General features: G+C 47.3%; 1 protein-coding gene across 1 annotated transcript; it reads right to left on the reverse strand.

Annotated features, from left to right (window-relative positions):
• Window positions 1–712: 712 nt before the first annotated feature.
• Window positions 713–3,866, reverse strand: LOC134522160 (leukocyte cell-derived chemotaxin-2-like). The gene is made up of 4 exons (XM_063349484.1): window positions 3,656–3,866; window positions 2,137–2,233; window positions 1,848–1,993; window positions 713–1,323 (listed from the first exon to the last, which is right to left on the reverse strand). Exons 1-4 carry the CDS (start codon window positions 3,705–3,707, stop codon window positions 1,157–1,159), a joined length of 462 nt encoding a protein of 153 aa, XP_063205554.1. The 5' UTR covers window positions 3,708–3,866; the 3' UTR covers window positions 713–1,156.
• Window positions 3,867–16,430: the final 12,564 nt, after the last annotated feature.

Consider the following 16,430-nt stretch of genomic DNA (forward strand, 5'->3'; position numbering starts at 1 on the left):
AAAACTGGAGAATACTGGGTTCTTTTGCTGAAATGTTTCTGCTTTCAGCGTAAGGAAAAGGTTTTTTTCACAGCAAACTCAACCGTATCGGCTCACCTTCAATGTCTGGTTGCTGTCGGCAGGTTTGGGCTGTATATTTCTATGGACATGCTGGTTTTTCATTCATAGCAAAAATTAAAGTGGTCGCTGGGGAAGGTGAATGGCACACAGCAGGTTAAGCCCTTCTCACGGATGTAGCAAATACCCTTCTCTAGTTTCTTATAAGAAATAAATCTGCTGTCGGGACATACGCAGCTCCCATGGAAGCAGCTCCCCTGCTTGCCTGAGGCTGCAGTTGTGTTGGTAAACACGAACTAAATAGTGCCTGCAGCACTTGTGGAGACTCCGAGTAGCGTATTGGGAGCCTTGGCCCAAAAAGCCTTGTCCTGTTAACAAGAGCTTGTTGTCCCGAGAAAGTCTTCAGCTGATTTACTAATGGAAAGAAATGCCTCACTTGGACGAGAGGAGACCTGGGAGTGCCAAGGTATTCCTGAAACAGGAGCCTGGGGAAAAGGAATGAGTTACTTCATTAATGTTGTTTTATATTTTGGGTCATGGGCCTCCCGGGAAAGATTTGGGTTTCAGCCTTATACCGGGGTTTTTTCTCCTCAGCTGCATTTAAAAAGCAGAACCCAGCCCAAACTCTGTGACAGCACCAAAGAAATTCAAAGCAATTTGTAGTGAAGCAGCCCTTTAATAATGCGATTTTTCCATATGCGAGCACAAGTGAAATTTGTGGCTTATTGAAGAAAACTTCGTGTTTGGCTGCAAAGAGAGCAGAGAAGTCCAAGAGGAGGGAGCTGCAGCCCGGGGCTCTGCTGGGCAACCAGGAGCCACCACCTCCCGGCCACTCCGCTCCCCACCGCTTCAGCCTCCATCGACGGGCGCAGTGATGTGCAAGACACGACAACCGCTTTACATCGCGTGTTATACCTCACTGTGAGTCTCTTTATGTTCAGATAACCACCAGCATTTTGGTCCCGGACACTTTTTAGGTGGAACAACTGTTTGAGGCTCAGCGGTTTCCACTTTACTAGAGCGAGTACGTATGCCCAAGCAATTTAATGAATGCACAAGCCGGGGGCTGAAGGCTTTGCCCTGATGCGCTGCCTCCCATTTACAGGTTGGGAGTAGGATCTGTTAAGTCGCAGTTCTGGATATGGACATGGGATATAATCCCTCGGTAGACCCTTTGCATGGGCAGCAGGACGCCGATTTTCTCTCCCTTCTCGATGGGGCCGCTGTACTTGACGGGTTTGATGTAAAACATCTTAACGCAGAATCCTGTTAACAGGGGGGAGAGGAGAGAGGGAAAAACCGTTGCTGCCGTGAAATGGTTTAAAAGCCTGGCAAAGTCAGAACGTTCAGTAGCAAAATGCAAATGACAACAAAATGGCAAGCGATTCAGCAGCAGAAAAAGTGACAGCAAATGCTGTGATGCTCCTAAAGCATCAAGAAGAGAGAGTAGGAAAAGAAATAAATTAACACAGAGGAGACTGGGGAAGGAGATTAAGATAGGTAAAACTGCACGAGCAAGTCAGAGGCTTTGATGAGCCAAAATGTGCAAAGTGACCAGCTTCGTCCTTTGACTTTTTTTAGTAGAGGCGAAATGCTGTAATCCCTTCAATCAATTTTCCTGCATTAACAGAACCTGGATTTCAAAGTTACAGTTTTCACTTGGATTCGCGTGCAAGCACACTGCAGTTTCGGTTGGATTAATGATTTTTGGCTCAGTTTAAAGCTCTATAAACGAATCGGAGCGTTTCACAATTAGGCTTTGCAAGACGCGCATCTTTCAGCTCTGGTACCTGATCCCGAGAGCTGGACTCCGTTGTCGATGGCATTGCCGTTTCCGTAGGGCCTGACTTGCCTGGTGATCCTCCCCGTGAAGGGTGCGTACACCACGGAGCCATCCTCGCACACCACGTCCACTCCCCTGTGCTTCCTCCCTCCTCTGAAGAAGAAGAGCAAGGTGGGTTAGCCCGCGGCGGAGCACCTTACCAGCTAGAAACCCTCCTCCTGCCCATTTTTTCATGCTTATTTCTATTTTTAAGAGCATCTCAAGTGCTGCCATCTCCCAGCAGCCCAGCCCAGGACCTGGGGACGTTGTATCCCCCGCAGCCATGGGAGTCGCAGCCTCTGATTTTGTTCGCAGGTTGACTCGAGCAGATTCTTGCCCATTGTGCTGCAGCAGCTAGAAAAAAGAAAAGAAAAAAGAACAGAAGATGAAAGACCACAAGCTAGAAAAGGGATTTCCCAGCCTGTGTTGTTTATTCAATAGCGAGGTCCCTTTGGATTTTGCTGTAACCATGGATCAGGCTTCAGGGAACTAGAGAGTTGTTCAACTTTTAATGCAAGTTAATTTTAGGGATGCAATGAAACAGCATTTTTTTGTTTTATGCTTTGTCCAGTGATGTCTGAGGGTACCTAGAGCAGCGACTTCAAAGGAAAGATGCAGAACAAATAGATCTGGAGGGGACATCGTGGCGTGACCCCCTCCTCTCCCATTGCCCCGGGGCAGACGTGCTGCGTTCACAGGGCAGGCGTGGGGCTGGAGCTACGGGATGCCTCTGCCTGGAAGGTGACCTGAGCCACCCGGGATCCTGGGATATTGAACTGCAGCTGTAAAAAAATAAGGCTGAGAGAGACCCACCAAGTCCATCCCTGTTCCCTAATGTGGGATCCAGTCAAAAATACAAGCTGTCATCTACCTTTTACTAATTGCATTTTCTATCTCCCAGTGTTTCTATATGACTATTTCAAAGTAGCAGCCAGTGGGGTAACATCCTCACATTTTTTTATTCCAAACTCCAGCTATCATCACCCAGAGTCAAACCCACGCTGGTCCTACGGCCCCGGCGCTGTCTGGGAGAGGGAAGATATTTTATAGGGGAGAAGCGGGGAAAGGCAACCCCTGACTCAGTACCTTCCAGAAGCCTCTAACAGCCTTGCTTCCCCCCACCAAAACTTCTGGGGTTTCCCAGGGGATGCTTTAGGAAGAATGGGGCTGCTCCAGCAAGAAGCAACGAGTTGAGGTTTATTCGCGTGCGAAGAGCCCGGGAGGCACCATCCCCGTTGGGCTCTGGGGGTATTCGCGAACAGGGGAAATGGTGTGCCGGCGCTGAAGGTCTGGTGCTAAAAGGGTGCAGGAAATCTCTAATGCCTTCCTCAAGCGAAACAGCCCTTTGTTCTCGGTTGTCTTCATTTATTTTAACGAATTGCGTATTCTTTGTGAAATCAAAGGTGATGACATTAAACACAGAAACATCTCTGGGAACACTCCATGCTCGGCGGGCTGATCTTTAAGCAAAAGGCTTTTAAGAAAACGTGCATGCTGTTAGTAATTGATACGCCTCAGCCCATTCTTTGTGATTCAATCAACATTATTACTCCAACAATTTTTTTTACCACAACTCCTTACCGTATCTAAAAAGCATTTTTCTGTGGAGGTTTTTATGCAATGGGAGAGGGGTTATTTTCAAAAAGCAAAAAATGGCAGAGAACAAATCAGTTCCCAAATCCTTACAGATACACTTCATTTAAAAAGAAAAAAAAAAAAAAAGAAAAAGAAGGCAGGTTACAATGAGCAATGTTTACTAAAATTCAGCTAACTCACCACTGGAGATGGCAATCACGAGGACGACTGCTGTGACTCTGTGCATTTTCATGTGCCTTGAGAGCTCTGCTTTCAAAGTGAGAGGAATAAAATACTTTGCTTTCTATTTATACACCTCAACAGAGGCTGTATCCAAATTTTTCCAGCCAATCAGGAAATTTGTGTGGCCTTTTGCTTGCAGATCCAGACCAACAGCAAGTCCTGACGGCAGCCCTCGAGGTGTACCTCCAGCCTGGCTAATTGGCGGTGTAGAGGTTCCAAACTATTTAGCAAGAGCAGCTAAGTGGGTTTGTTTACAACGAAACCATGAATATTAAAGCCAAATTTTCAGGACAATTTGTAACTATTCCTGCCTGTTGCACAATCCTGAAATGTAGCAAGATTACTTGGGTGGAGAAGGGGAAAAGAATTTAAATGAACTTTAAAAAAAAAATAAATATCTGGGCAGATGGATACCTTGCCCTCCCACCGTGGCTGCCATTTCATGGAAAGAAATTCATCCAGGTGGACACAGCTCGGTGCCACGCATCACACCCAGCCTCATGCTGGAGAAATCTGATTAGGCAACCCGTGAAGTGAGACCTTTGTACCCCGTTTTTATTAGCCAACTTCATTACAGCATCCCAGATATTGCCATGTTGCTGCTGCTGAACCTTCAGCATCAACAGTGGGAGAGACACATGTTTACAATCTTCACTGTCCCTGAACAGAAAATATTATAAACCCTGTAATATTGTGGCTGAGCAAAATTACAGGAAATTGAAGAAGAGGAGAACGCTGGAGCACAGACAAGGCCACCGCGAGTGTTGTTTCTGGGAAGGGAGGGAATGTGATGTCCTGGTTTACAGCCAGGAGCTGGAAGTTGTTTGTCTAGAAGACTCTTTGGCCGCCTGGTCTGTGCCGCTGGAAGCCACTGAGTGTTTTGTTTCTCTGTGCAATTCAAAACTGAGAGCCCAGGTTAGATACGGCTTTGGGTCGGGGCTCTCAGCGAGGATGCCGTGTCCTCGCTGTCTCTCTTTGGTGGCACTAGGTGGGTGAAGACTGGTCTTACATCCCAAAACAGAACCAGGGGCAGTTCTGCTGCACAGGATTCAAACCCCACCTTTGCTGGAGATGGAAACATCAGCTGCCGGTGGATGCTGCTGAAGAGAAGTTGTACTTCACGGGAAAAGAAAGTGATCCCATCAGGATGTCTTCCAGACACGCGTGCCGCCTTCTCCTTACCCCTTCTCCCAGTGAAGTGTCATCCAACTATGTCACTTGTGTCTGTCGCATAGTCACAGTGACAGGGCAACAGCTTGAAGAAAGCCACCACCTGAACCCAGCGGAAGCCTGGCTGGAGTGGGCTTCACGACCATGTGAGAGGTTTCAACTCCAGACAAATTGGCAAGACAAGGAGGAGAGTCATGCCGGTCCTGCTACACGAGGGCTTTTAAACCCACCGCTGCCTTCCCCCACCCTCTGCTCCCCGTCAACCCCCCCCGATTTTTTCTCCGGAAGAAACACTCCTGGTTTCCCATTTTCCTGCTCATCAGATGTTATATGTAGGGGGGGAAAAAAACTATTTGACGGTAATATTTTGAAACGACATGTTCCAACAGAGCATGTAGGGGAAAAAATATGACAATACCTATCTCTCTCTGCAATGCTTCTTGTGCCCAGGGCTCAGCTAAACCAGATAAAATTGCATTATCTTAAACTCATTTTGTTAATTGCTAATTTTGTTAGAGACCTAGCAATCAAGATCAAAGAGGAGAAAAGAATGAGTGCATTTCCTCAGAAGCTCAGAAAATAAGATATTTTTTTTTGCCTAATTCTGTTTGTCATAGTTATCCCGAAGGCTGGGTACTTTCTCAGTTTCAAGCTGCAGACTCGGTTCAGTGCAGCGGAGGTGAACGTAACGTCAAGAGATCCAACAGGAAAACCCACCAGCTTCAAGGGCATTCTTCAAACACAACAATAAGGTCTCTTGGCCATCGGCACCTGCCATCTCTGATGTTTCCCTGATTCATGGGAGCAGCCACAGCAGCTAACTTCTGCTTATGTCCTAAATTTAGTGGTGTCACCAATACACTTGGCCGTGTAGGCTGGAGAAAATGTGCACCTGCTCTTGTGTCACACTGGGAAATTTGGGTTAAGAGCTTTTTGGAAATCTGGATTCCCAGGTTGGATATTGGTTTCTCCAGGGTTTTTTAACAATCTGATGCCTTGCTGCCTTTGGCGTGTGGAGGATGGGAAGACTGCAACGGTCTGCAAAGCATGGCTCCCTGCACCCCTCTGTGACATTTTTTGCCTTTGTTTTGATTTTGCTAGCTGAGTTGACAAGTTTTTGCAGAGCTAATTGAGTGAATTAAACATGGTAAGACTAAATTGTTTGCTGACATATTACATTATATCCTGAGATACAGATCAGAGAGGTAAAGGGTGATTCATGTAGATTTTGTGTGAACTGTGCAAGAGCAGCGGATGCGTCTCTCGCCTTCTCTGTGCCCACCACACTGCATTTCATGGGGGTTACAGCCTTATTGTCTGTCTGAAGAACATCTCAAGGACTGAAGCAATGCATCAATGCATGTAACCTACCAGTTTCTTCACATTTTGCTTGTTGCTAGCTGTGGCACAAAACAATCTGGGTGGAGAATGGCTGGAGAGCAGCCCTGAGGAGAAGGACTTACTTGGGGGGTGTTCGTGGATGAGAAGCTCAACATGAGCCAGCAACATGCGTTGGCAGCCCAGAAACCCCCCACAGCCTGGGCTGCATCCCCAGCAGCGTGGGCAGCAGGGCGAGGGGGGGATTCTGCCCCTCTGCTCCGCTCTGGGGAGACCCCCCTGCAGTGCTGCCTCCAGCTCTGGGGCACCAACAGCAGAAGGACACGGAGCTGTTGGAGCGGGGCCAGAGGAGGCCCCGGAGATGCTGGGAGGGCTGGAGCCCCTCTGCTGTGAGGACAGGCTGGGAGAGTTGGGGGGGTTCAGCCTGGAGAAGAGAAGGCTCCGGGGAGACCTTGGAGCCCCTTCCAGTCCCTCAAGGGGCTCCAGGAGAGCTGGGGAGGGACTCTGGATCAGGGAGGGGAGCCATGGGATGAGGGGGAACAGTTTTAAACTGAAAGAGGGGAGATTTAGATGAGATCTCAGGGAGAAATTCTCTGCTGTGAGGGTGGTGAGCCCCTGGCCCAGGTTGCCCAGAGAAGCTGTGGCTGCCCCATCCCTGGAGGGGTTCAAGGCCAGGTTGGATGGGCCTTGGAGCAACCTGGTGTGGTGGGAGGTGTCCCTCCCTAGGGCAGGGGGTGGGAGTGGGTGGTCTTTAAGGTCCCTTCCAACCCAAACCATTCTATGATTCTTTGCAGAAAAACCAGTCGCAGAAAGGTGGCAGCGACGGGCAGTTCCTTAATTTTGCATTGATGGCAGGTGTGTGGAAGAGTTAAAGCAGCACAGGGGGAGCAAAACTAAGGGTAGAGCCTGTGTGATGCAGGCAGCAAAGGGCTCCTACAGTGGGGAGGAGATGGAGGATACCGTGTGGGAGGTAAGTGAGGCAGGACAGGGCTTTTCCTCATCTCACGTGGTGCCGGGAGCCACTGGGAAACAGAGGTAAAATGTGTGTGTGGGGAAGGCAATCCTCTTTACTGGTAGCTGCAGAGCCTAGATAGCATGGATGTCTGGAGGGGAAAAAAAAAATACAAAAAAAATCCCAAACACTGCAGCTTTGTAGGCTTTGCAGGACACCCTATGGTTTCTGAATACCCACTGTGCTGTGTTTGGGGGTAACGCTGGGGGAGGTGGGCGTCTTGCAAAGGGGTGAATAAGTAGCAAACTTTTAAACTACTCATATGCAAGTAAGTACCACAGTGCAATCAAATTAAATGTAATTCAAGCAAGATTAAATTTAAAAGACAATGGCATTAAATCCTAGCTTCAAAACTCATCGAACTCACTAAAAGCAATTTCCAAAATTGTAACCATGCTGGGATCTAATAAAGTTTTCATTAAAGGGGAAGTGTTCGACTCAGCCTGTCGTTTACCACAACGGGGTTTTTTTTCCCCTGTTAGGGAAGGGATGTAAGTAGCTGTCATAGTTTCCTTTCTGTTTTACCAAGTACCAGGGCATAACCGAGTTTGTTGGCAATGCTCTAAAGGCTGTGAATTCTCAGCCCAACTAATTTATGCTAAAAATGCTCTTTGCTCCTCCATCCCACCCCTTGAATTTTGAGCTTTTTGGTAACTCGGGCACAGGAAGCTCACAGCCTGCTTTGGTTTTTGCTTTACTGGAATTACCCAGTGTATAAACCCAAAAGACAGGAGCCTTCTCATTTTCTTCTGTTCATCACTTAGTACTACCTGAAACACCTAAATACGCTTAAAAGACCTTCAGATTAAAATAGAGCAAAATCCCTGAGTACGGGTAGATTGCAGTAAAGATGAGAGGGCAGTTTAGTTACCTAAATGTCAGGTTTTGGAAATATCCAGGTTTTGCAAGATACTAGTTTAATTTCTAACATGAAATTAAGGGAAGTAAGGCCCAAGGCATGGTACTGCAGATGTCTAGTATCAGCATCTTATTTTCCTTCTCTTTTTTGGTGGTGGCAACATTCAAGGAGGTGACGAGCTGTAATCCCACGTGCCAGCACACTTTCCCCTTGCTGCGCTGGGTTGTGCTGCCCAAGTTTCCTAGGGATTGCCAAGTGAACGAAAGAGGGTCTGATTTAGTCAAAAAGCTGTCTATGTGGATAACAACTTATTGCTTCTGTTAATTATGCTTATAAAAAGAATAAATTGGAAGAACAGAGCATTTTAGAGAGCACTCTGGTGTCCAAAAGCAGCTGTTTCATCTGCCTCCCCTTCCCTGACAACATCTTGGACCTTTGAAGAAATAGGAACTAGTTTATCACCAAAAACATTTTTTTTTATTATTTTTTGGTTTTTTTAGGAGGAAACACTTTTGTTGTTAGCACGTAATGGATTCCTGAAATGCAGCATCCAGCTGGTGTAAAGGGCACTGAGGGAAAGGAAGGTAATGAAACCCAATTTAACTAATGAGTGTAATTTAGAGAGAGACTTTATTGCAGAATTTCACCGGAAATAGTTTAGAAACATTCAGCCTGTGGAAAAGAAGGGTTTTGTGGTTCCTCAAAAAAGCCTTGCTTCAATCTGTAGAAACACATAGTGGGTTTTTTTATTAGTTAATGTGAGCAACTGAAGGTGCTGTGTGCAATCATGAGAACACACTTGTCCCTCCAGCGCTCCCCCGGCTGACGCAGAGCCGCCTCCGGGTTCTCCCAGGAGATGCCCCTCCAAACCCAGGCAAGGTGCCGTTTGTGGGGGGTTGCGCCCAGTATTTAATTTAGTCCGTCGTTAGCTTTAAAACCCGCAGTTTACTGTGCACAGCTGCCTGTTGGCTCTTGCAGAAAGCAATTTCTTTGGGGTCCCGGGTCCCTGTCAGTATGGCGGCGTGCAATGGGTCCGTTCCCCCGCGCTGTGCTGCATCGGCCCCGAGATGCCCCTTGTGTTCCAGGGAAACGGTCACCCTCTGTGTATTCTCCGTCGGTGGCCTGGTCTCTGTTCTTGTCAGAAATCTTGCTGGATTTGGGAGTATTTGAGGTTGTTTTTTTTTTCCTTCCGAAAGACCAACTGAGCGAGAGCTTGTCTTGGCACAGCCAGGCTCATCCAGAAGCCTGTGGAAACCTGGTCCAGCCAGGTCTTGGCTTTGGACACCTGAGAAACAGGGGAGGACCAGGGAAGGGCAGCACTGCGCCTCCAAAGAATCCAGGCGTTCGTCAGCTGAACTGGACTGTGCTGGGGAAGGTGGCCATGGCTGGGCTGCCACTGCCCTCTGATGGAAAGCAGGCGCACGCAGTCCTGCCGAGTCCTTCCTCATCTCCCTGCATCTTCATATCGGCGTGTAGAGAGAGAAAATGTCCCTGTGAGTGTGTATATTTGCCACCTGCACTGCTCTTTCTCAGGTTAGGGGAAGCTCAGTCCCAGTGCTGGCGTTTATGGGGATGCTCATCAGCATCTGCCCATTGGGACTGGGATGAACTGGTGTGTGTCCCCACTGGCTGCTCAGATGCCCCGTGATTCTTTTTTCTTTCTTTTTCTGCTTTACATATGCAGTCCCTCCCACGCCCGTGTGTTAAGGATGAGGTGTGTAGTGCAGAATGAGTCCCTTACCTCCCCCGGGGACGTGCTCTTTATCTGACCTGAAATGCTGACCTGGTGGCTGCATTTAGCAGAGGTTTGTAGGCAGAAGTGGAAAAGTTGCTTTGCTTTTCCTCCATTGCACATCTACATGCTCCTGTAGCACCCACCATCCAGGGCCGTGCTTTCATTTGGAAAAAGGAAGAGAGAGATTTATCTCACCAGAAATAGTTTAATTTGAAATCCACAGCCCCTTGTGGTCCCCAGGATCCCAGATCTCCCCCGTCCAGGTATTCCAGCTTCCAGGATCAGCTCACAAACAGCTTCTCAGTACTTCGGCATTAGCAGCAGAGAGAACTGCAATATAAAGATGACTATAAAAATAAGTGATACAGCCGTTGTGGTGTTTGTTACTCCTTCGTGTTCAGCAGATTTTCTTTTACAGTTTAAGAGTTGTTGTTGGATTTTAAAAAGCTGCAGACAGAAAATGTGGTGCAGGAGTGGCGGCTGGTTTTGCTGATAGGCAAAGGCAGATGCCGCCTATCGCCCTTACCTTGGGGCTGGCAGAGCCCTGCCCTCGCTAAAATAAAGACTGTGTGGGAATGGCCCCTTGGCAGGTCTCTGAACGGAAACCATATAATTATAAACCACTGTCTAGCCTAAAGTACTGCTAAGTGTTTAAGCTATCGTATTTCCACAGCTCGTTCAAGGGTATTTTTAGTGTTGGTGGAAAAAGTTGCTGACTCTAGGTCAAGTAATCCCTCCTAAAGTCTATGGTCCTGATTCGGGAAAATTAACCATTTGCTTAAATGTTCTGATGAAACTTCTCTCCCTTCTTCTGCCTTTCCATGGAAGAGGTTTGGGCCTGGAGTATAGGCATGGAGAAAGGAGACCGGCTTGCCTTAACGTTCAAAGTAGAAAAGTCTGCTACTGCTAAAATGTAAATATTTGTCTAAATATCATTTGCCTGACATACTTCCATTGCACACCTCTGTCTTTGCCCGAGTATAGGCAAGCAGCAGAAGAGCTGCTTCCATTGGCAGTGCCTTGGCCAAGGCTGTTCATGGCTGTGCGGCAGAGCTGGCTCAAAAGCCCTGGATTTGTTTGTTTTTAACGTAAGTCTCTCTGTAGTGATGGGAAGGCATCATTAAACTGTCGCTCACCCAGCAAAGAAAAAAGCCAGAAGCTGGAAGTTTGCACGTTATTTGTTATCTTTGTGTGTTTGGAGATTTAGCGCTCCATGGTCAAGGCTGATGGTCCCTGTCACCACTCTGGTCCCTCGTGCTCGGGGCTGTGTGAAAGCCCACTGAAGGAGATCTGTGCACAGGGTGAATGGGCTGGACCTGCAGGAGGGTGAAGGCAGCAGGGAGACCGCGTTGGCCAGCACCATGGGTGGAAGGCTTAGCCTGCTTTTTCATAGGTGTCATGGAGGAGCAGACCTCCAGGGGACGTCTGAGGAGGGTTGTTGGGTGATGCGGAAGAGGTCTTCTGCACGCAGCCAAGCAGGGGACAGGGCAGGGGACCGGCTGGAGAGTTTGCTGTTGGCAGGGGAGGCGAGCAGTGCTGGCAGATTGGGGGTGGGCACTGATGGCTTGACAGCACGTGGGAGATGGCCAGTGCAGGGATGAGCTGTGAAGAGCCTTGAGATGGAGATGAATTGACATGTTTGACATGACAGAGGGGGAGCCGTGGAGAGAAGAGTGATGTGGTTATGTTGACAAGCCAGAAAATGAGCCCAGGCTGCTCTGAGTAAGAAGACATCCTACCTCAGAGCCGCAAACACTGACACCAGCGTGGACTATTGAGGTCACCCAAATTAATTCTAGTATAAACTAGAAAAATTATCCCATTTAATTTAAACGCTGCCAATGAGCATCCAGCAGCATTCTTTCTTCTGGGCGACTAACCTCAGAGTCAAGGACATGAGCATGTCCAGGGTCTCCCTTGATGCATTTGAGGTGTCTCAGCTGCTTTGTGATGCCTTAAATGCCCCTTCCAGTGGTCTGAGGCCCCCGCTGTTGCCTGTGTACTTCAGGTTAGGAAACTGCTGCACCATTAAGAGAGGGTTCGTAATAAAACCTCCTCCTTGTGCCATTAAATCCACAGTTCATTCCTTGCCCTTGTATTTTATCGCTTGGGTTGCTGATAACTTTCCTGTATAGCTTCTCTCGGAAAACAGTCTTTCCTGCTATGCATTTCCTTCTGTTGGCGCATGAGGCTTAACTAAAACCTCCCTAGGCTTTGTTGCTTTGATGCAATGAAAACTAGGGAAGCTTTTTTTTTTTCCCCTTTTAAGAAACAATCAAGTGTCTGCAGGTAGTCTGCACGCTCCCGCAGCTCTGATAAGAAATTCCTACTTGTTTGCAAGGTCTTTCTTGGACACACAGCTTTGGTTTAGTTGGTTGTGCTGTGAAATGGGGGAGACCTGTGGCTCTGGAAAACCTCACGGACTAATGGTTTGTTATGGATAACCTGGAGCATTTTATCTCAGGCCATGGTTATCCAGCTCAGGAGCTGGATGATGCTTCACAGTTTTGTTGCGTTGCTCCTCAGAAGTAGACCATGTCCCACCAAGATGTGGGGTGAGTCCACACAGGGATGTGCATCCCCAAAACCGTTTGCTGCTGGATGCTGCTGCAAGGCTATCCCCTGAGCCGCTCTCAGTGATACTTAGGCTAAAAGATGCTCAATTTCAATTGTTGCTGGAAGCAAAATTGTCAGCTGCCCATTCATTGTAGTCATGCCTGATGCTACATGTATTCAGTCCTGGTGCCTGGAGCACAATTTGCACCGCTGGTCGTCTCTTAACTGGGATGAAAAATGCTTTGAGCCATGCTGTGGTTTCATCTGTGCTGTACAATTGGAAAGACATTTTCAGGAAAAATTAAATTCTCTTGTACAGGACAACGTCTGATGTGTGCAGCTTGCCTAAAGTTTGTCTGAAGGACTCCTCGCGGCAGTGTCCGGCAGAGGGTGCAGTGGCTTCTCCTGTCTGCACAGCTGTTTTCCAGGGAAAGGATATCTTCATCGCTGACTTTGGTGGGTTTGGGGTTTTGTTTTTGTTATTTATTTATTTATTTTCAAGGAAAAAAGAGATTGCAGGGGCCTTTTGCAGTCTGAAACCTGAAATTATTTAATGCCCATATCAAAAACAACGTCTACGTAATTTTAGAGAAAAGTATAGCAGTATTATAATTCATTCAGAAAACACTCTCTGATATCCAACTATGTGAACCATTTGTTGATAGGCAACAGACAGGATGTTTATAAGTGTCCTTTTATATTTAATTTTATATGCTCTTATGAAGGCTTTACATATCAAATTGTCTTAGGGTTGTTAAAATTTTGTAATGCCTTCTGTGGTGTGCTGTTCCCAGTGTTCGTAGCGAGGGCAGGGTATTGCTTTCCCCATGTTATGAGTTCTCAGTGTCACAGATGCCAAGGGAGAGCATTACCTGAGGGATCATTTGAATCTTTAGGCTCTTGCTTTCAAAATGCAAATACTGCACAAGATTAGCTCTCCTTTATACCAGGTACAAAAATTTTCCCAGTGCTCAATGTCTGCCCCTTCCAGTGTGTGTATGAACTGGCACGAGCTTTTCCTCCTGGAATCACATGCTTTAAAAACTACCCACCAATACGCAAAATTGGGCAGGAGAAACTTGATATTACAATTATGAAGCTCTCCTTTGTAGGACCAGGTTCAGAAGTCGCTTGGTTACGATCATTATATCCACCAGTCGTGAATAATTGCCACCGAGGGTCAGCCAAACAGCGCCGGGGAATTGCCAGGGATCAAGCGGTTGCTTTGGCCAGCAAAGTCTTAAACCAAACAAAACACCCAAACACTGGTCCTAAAAAAAAAAAAAAAAAAAGCCGGCGGGCGTTTTGCCCCTGCTTGGGCAGAAGCAGCGCTGGTGTGAGCTGGGCAGCCTCGCTACGTGCTGGCCCAGGCACGCTGCTGCCTTTGTACGCCGGCGCCCGGTGAAAAGGGACAGAGGATAATTTCACTAGATTACAGACCGGGGCTTGATGCTGAAGGCCGAGTTGATCAGGGCCTCGTTATTCTCGTAGCAGTGGGCTTTTGTACCGAGTTCACCCACTGGCAAGCAGTGCGACACGAGTGCCAAGTCTCCAGGAGGTTCCCAACCCCTTGGTAGCGGTGTGGGGATTTATTTATTTTATAGCGCCAGTTATGATTGACAGAAATTGGCATGGGGATAATGAGGACTGCTGCAAAAAATGATCTGAGGGTTTGCAAAATCTGCTCTTTGCAAACATCCAGCATGTAAACTGCACATCTCAAATGGGACGGGGCTTTCGCGGTCTCTTTAAGACCTGGAGCATTGCAATTCAGCGCAGCCTAATTGGATTCAGCCTCTTAATTCAAGTCTATATTCTCTTCGTAATGAGCTACAGATCTTACGAAGATTATTGACGGGATATTGGTGAGTGTGTTGGGAGCGACGTGCCAAATGTATTCCTTTTATAAAGGAAGAGAGAGCCAAGACCTCGGCAACGCTGCACGCTGGCTGCACCCAGGCAGAGCACCCCTCATCGCCTCGGCTGCTCTAACAGCCGTGTGCATTAATCTAATGAGGGCCAAAAAGTGATCTAATTCCTGCAGAAGCTGCCCTGAGCAATTCAGCTCCCGTATTCAGACCTGCCGCTCCCACTGACATCTCAGTCTGGGTACAGCCTGGGACCACGCGCTCTCCAGCTCGTGGCTGTGTGATTTATCTCCTTATTTTGAGCTCCCTCTAGACATCACTTAAGGGCTTGCTAGTGTGTTTGAAAAGCCTATTATTTCTCTAAAAGGACAAAATTGCCTCATTTAAATGTGACACTTCTTTGTGTTTATACGTGCCAACATGATCCCTGTTGTTACGCTAGGATTTGGACACCTTCCACTGAACCTGCTCCGATGCGTTGGGCTCAGACGGTCTTGCTGCAAGTAAGAAGCACAAATTCAGCAGCTCCTTGACATGGTTCTCCTGGTAGAAAGAGAAAATGAGTCATTTCTACTTCCTCCTTTCCTTCCCAATGAAAGGGCTGAGAAATTGGGTGAAGTTCCCACATCTCTGAAAGAGGAAACCAGCCAGATGCTGGTCAGTATTCCTGCTTCCCCATTACTTGTGCTGTGCGTCAAAGCTGACCCAATAGGAAATGGCAGTATTTTCATTTTTGATATTTATTTCTCTGTAGGAAGGCTGTGAGCCCTCCCTTTGCTGTTAAAGATGTCCCAGAAAGTTGTGGCAGAGCAGAACGGAGGAACCTGATCTCTGTAGGAAGATTGCATCATGGAATGGTTTGGGTTGGAAGGGACCTTAAAGACCATCCAGTGCCACCCCCTGCCCTGGGCAGGGACACCTCTCACCAGCCCAGGTTGCTCCAAGCCCCGTCCAACCTGGCCTTGAACCCCTCCAGGGATGGGGCAGCCACAGCTTCTCTGGGCAACCTGGGCCAGGGGCTCACCACCCTCACAGCAAAGAATTTCTGCCTCACATCTCATCTCAGTCTCCCCTCTTCCAGTTTAAAGCCATTCCCCCTCATATCATAGCTACACTCCCTGATTCCCTGATTGAAGCAGGTTGGTATGAATTGATGGGGAGGGTAAAATGAGATAATTTCACCCATTTCTCAAATTAAATGCTTGTTTTCCTTCTGCCTTGCCTCCCATGACCCCTGAGTTCAGAGAGGAGCCAAGGTGAGTGTGTGCCTCAGCAACTCTGTTTCAGCAAAAGCCCCACGGGATGCTTTGTATGATTTGAGCTCTGATGCTGTTTCCAATGGGAGAAGGAACCAAAAAGCATATGAAGACCCCTGAGAAACCTTTCTGCGAGATTTCTTACAGTCTTGAGGAAACTCAGAATCTTATTCAGACACGGGGGAAGAGGAGGGGAGTTGTTAGGGCTCTTCTTCAATGAACTGGAGGTGTGAGTTTGCCCTGGGCAAAAGGCTGCCCAGGCACAGCTTGGGTGATAAACCGTCCGGAATAACCTTCAGCCAACTCTTGCCGGTAATTAAAAGGTGACTAATTAGTACTCGTAGGTTAGAGTCCATAGTGGGTATTTCCCTAATGACCAATGCAAGCTGAAGCCATGGTGTGCAAGCGTGCCAACCAAGCTGCAACCGAGCTCAATGTGCTTCTTAGCAAAAAATTTAAATTGTAACTTAACTGTATGTATTTTCTTCAAAAATGATGAAGCAATGTTTTCCTACTGAAATGTTATTCCACCCCTCCCTGCAAGCCAGCCTTCGTTTTTATTCTCTTTGAAAAACGTACATCTCATTTCAGTTCTGTCTCTGTCCTGGTCTCAATCTTTTGCATTTGCAGTTAATTTCCTACTTCAAAGAAAAACAGAAAAGTCTTTGATTTACTAGATTGGCTAAATTCAATATCTTTCCCAGAAACAGTGGCTCAGTGTTTCCTAACAATAAGTTCAAATGTTTGAATGATATAATTTCCTCGCTTCTGACACTCATCAAAATCAGTATATTCTATCCAATTTGGTCTCCTTCATATTCCCGTGGCAAGCTTAGCATAAATTTTATCCACTTTAAACAATAGTTGTGTTTGCCACACAGTGTCCTAAAGCTGCAAGGTTTGATTCGTGATACGAATAACATGCACAGTTGGACACCT

This window comes from Chroicocephalus ridibundus, chromosome 11 (assembly GCF_963924245.1).
Source record: "Chroicocephalus ridibundus chromosome 11, bChrRid1.1, whole genome shotgun sequence".
NCBI classification, from domain to species: Eukaryota; Metazoa; Chordata; class Aves; order Charadriiformes; family Laridae; genus Chroicocephalus; species Chroicocephalus ridibundus.

Excerpts from the sequence above, each read along its gene's own strand:
- LOC134522160 (XM_063349484.1), bottom strand. The coding sequence starts at position 3,707 with ATGAAAATGCACAGAGTCACAGCAGTCGTCCTCGTGATTGCCATCTCC. Across the intron at positions 2,234-3,655 it reads CGTGATTGCCATCTCCAGTG|CTGCTGCAGCACAATGGGCA; the intron begins GTGAGTTAGCTG and ends TCTTTTTTCTAG. Across the intron at positions 1,324-1,847 it reads AGTCCAGCTCTCGGGATCAG|GATTCTGCGTTAAGATGTTT; the intron begins GTACCAGAGCTG and ends CCCTGTTAACAG.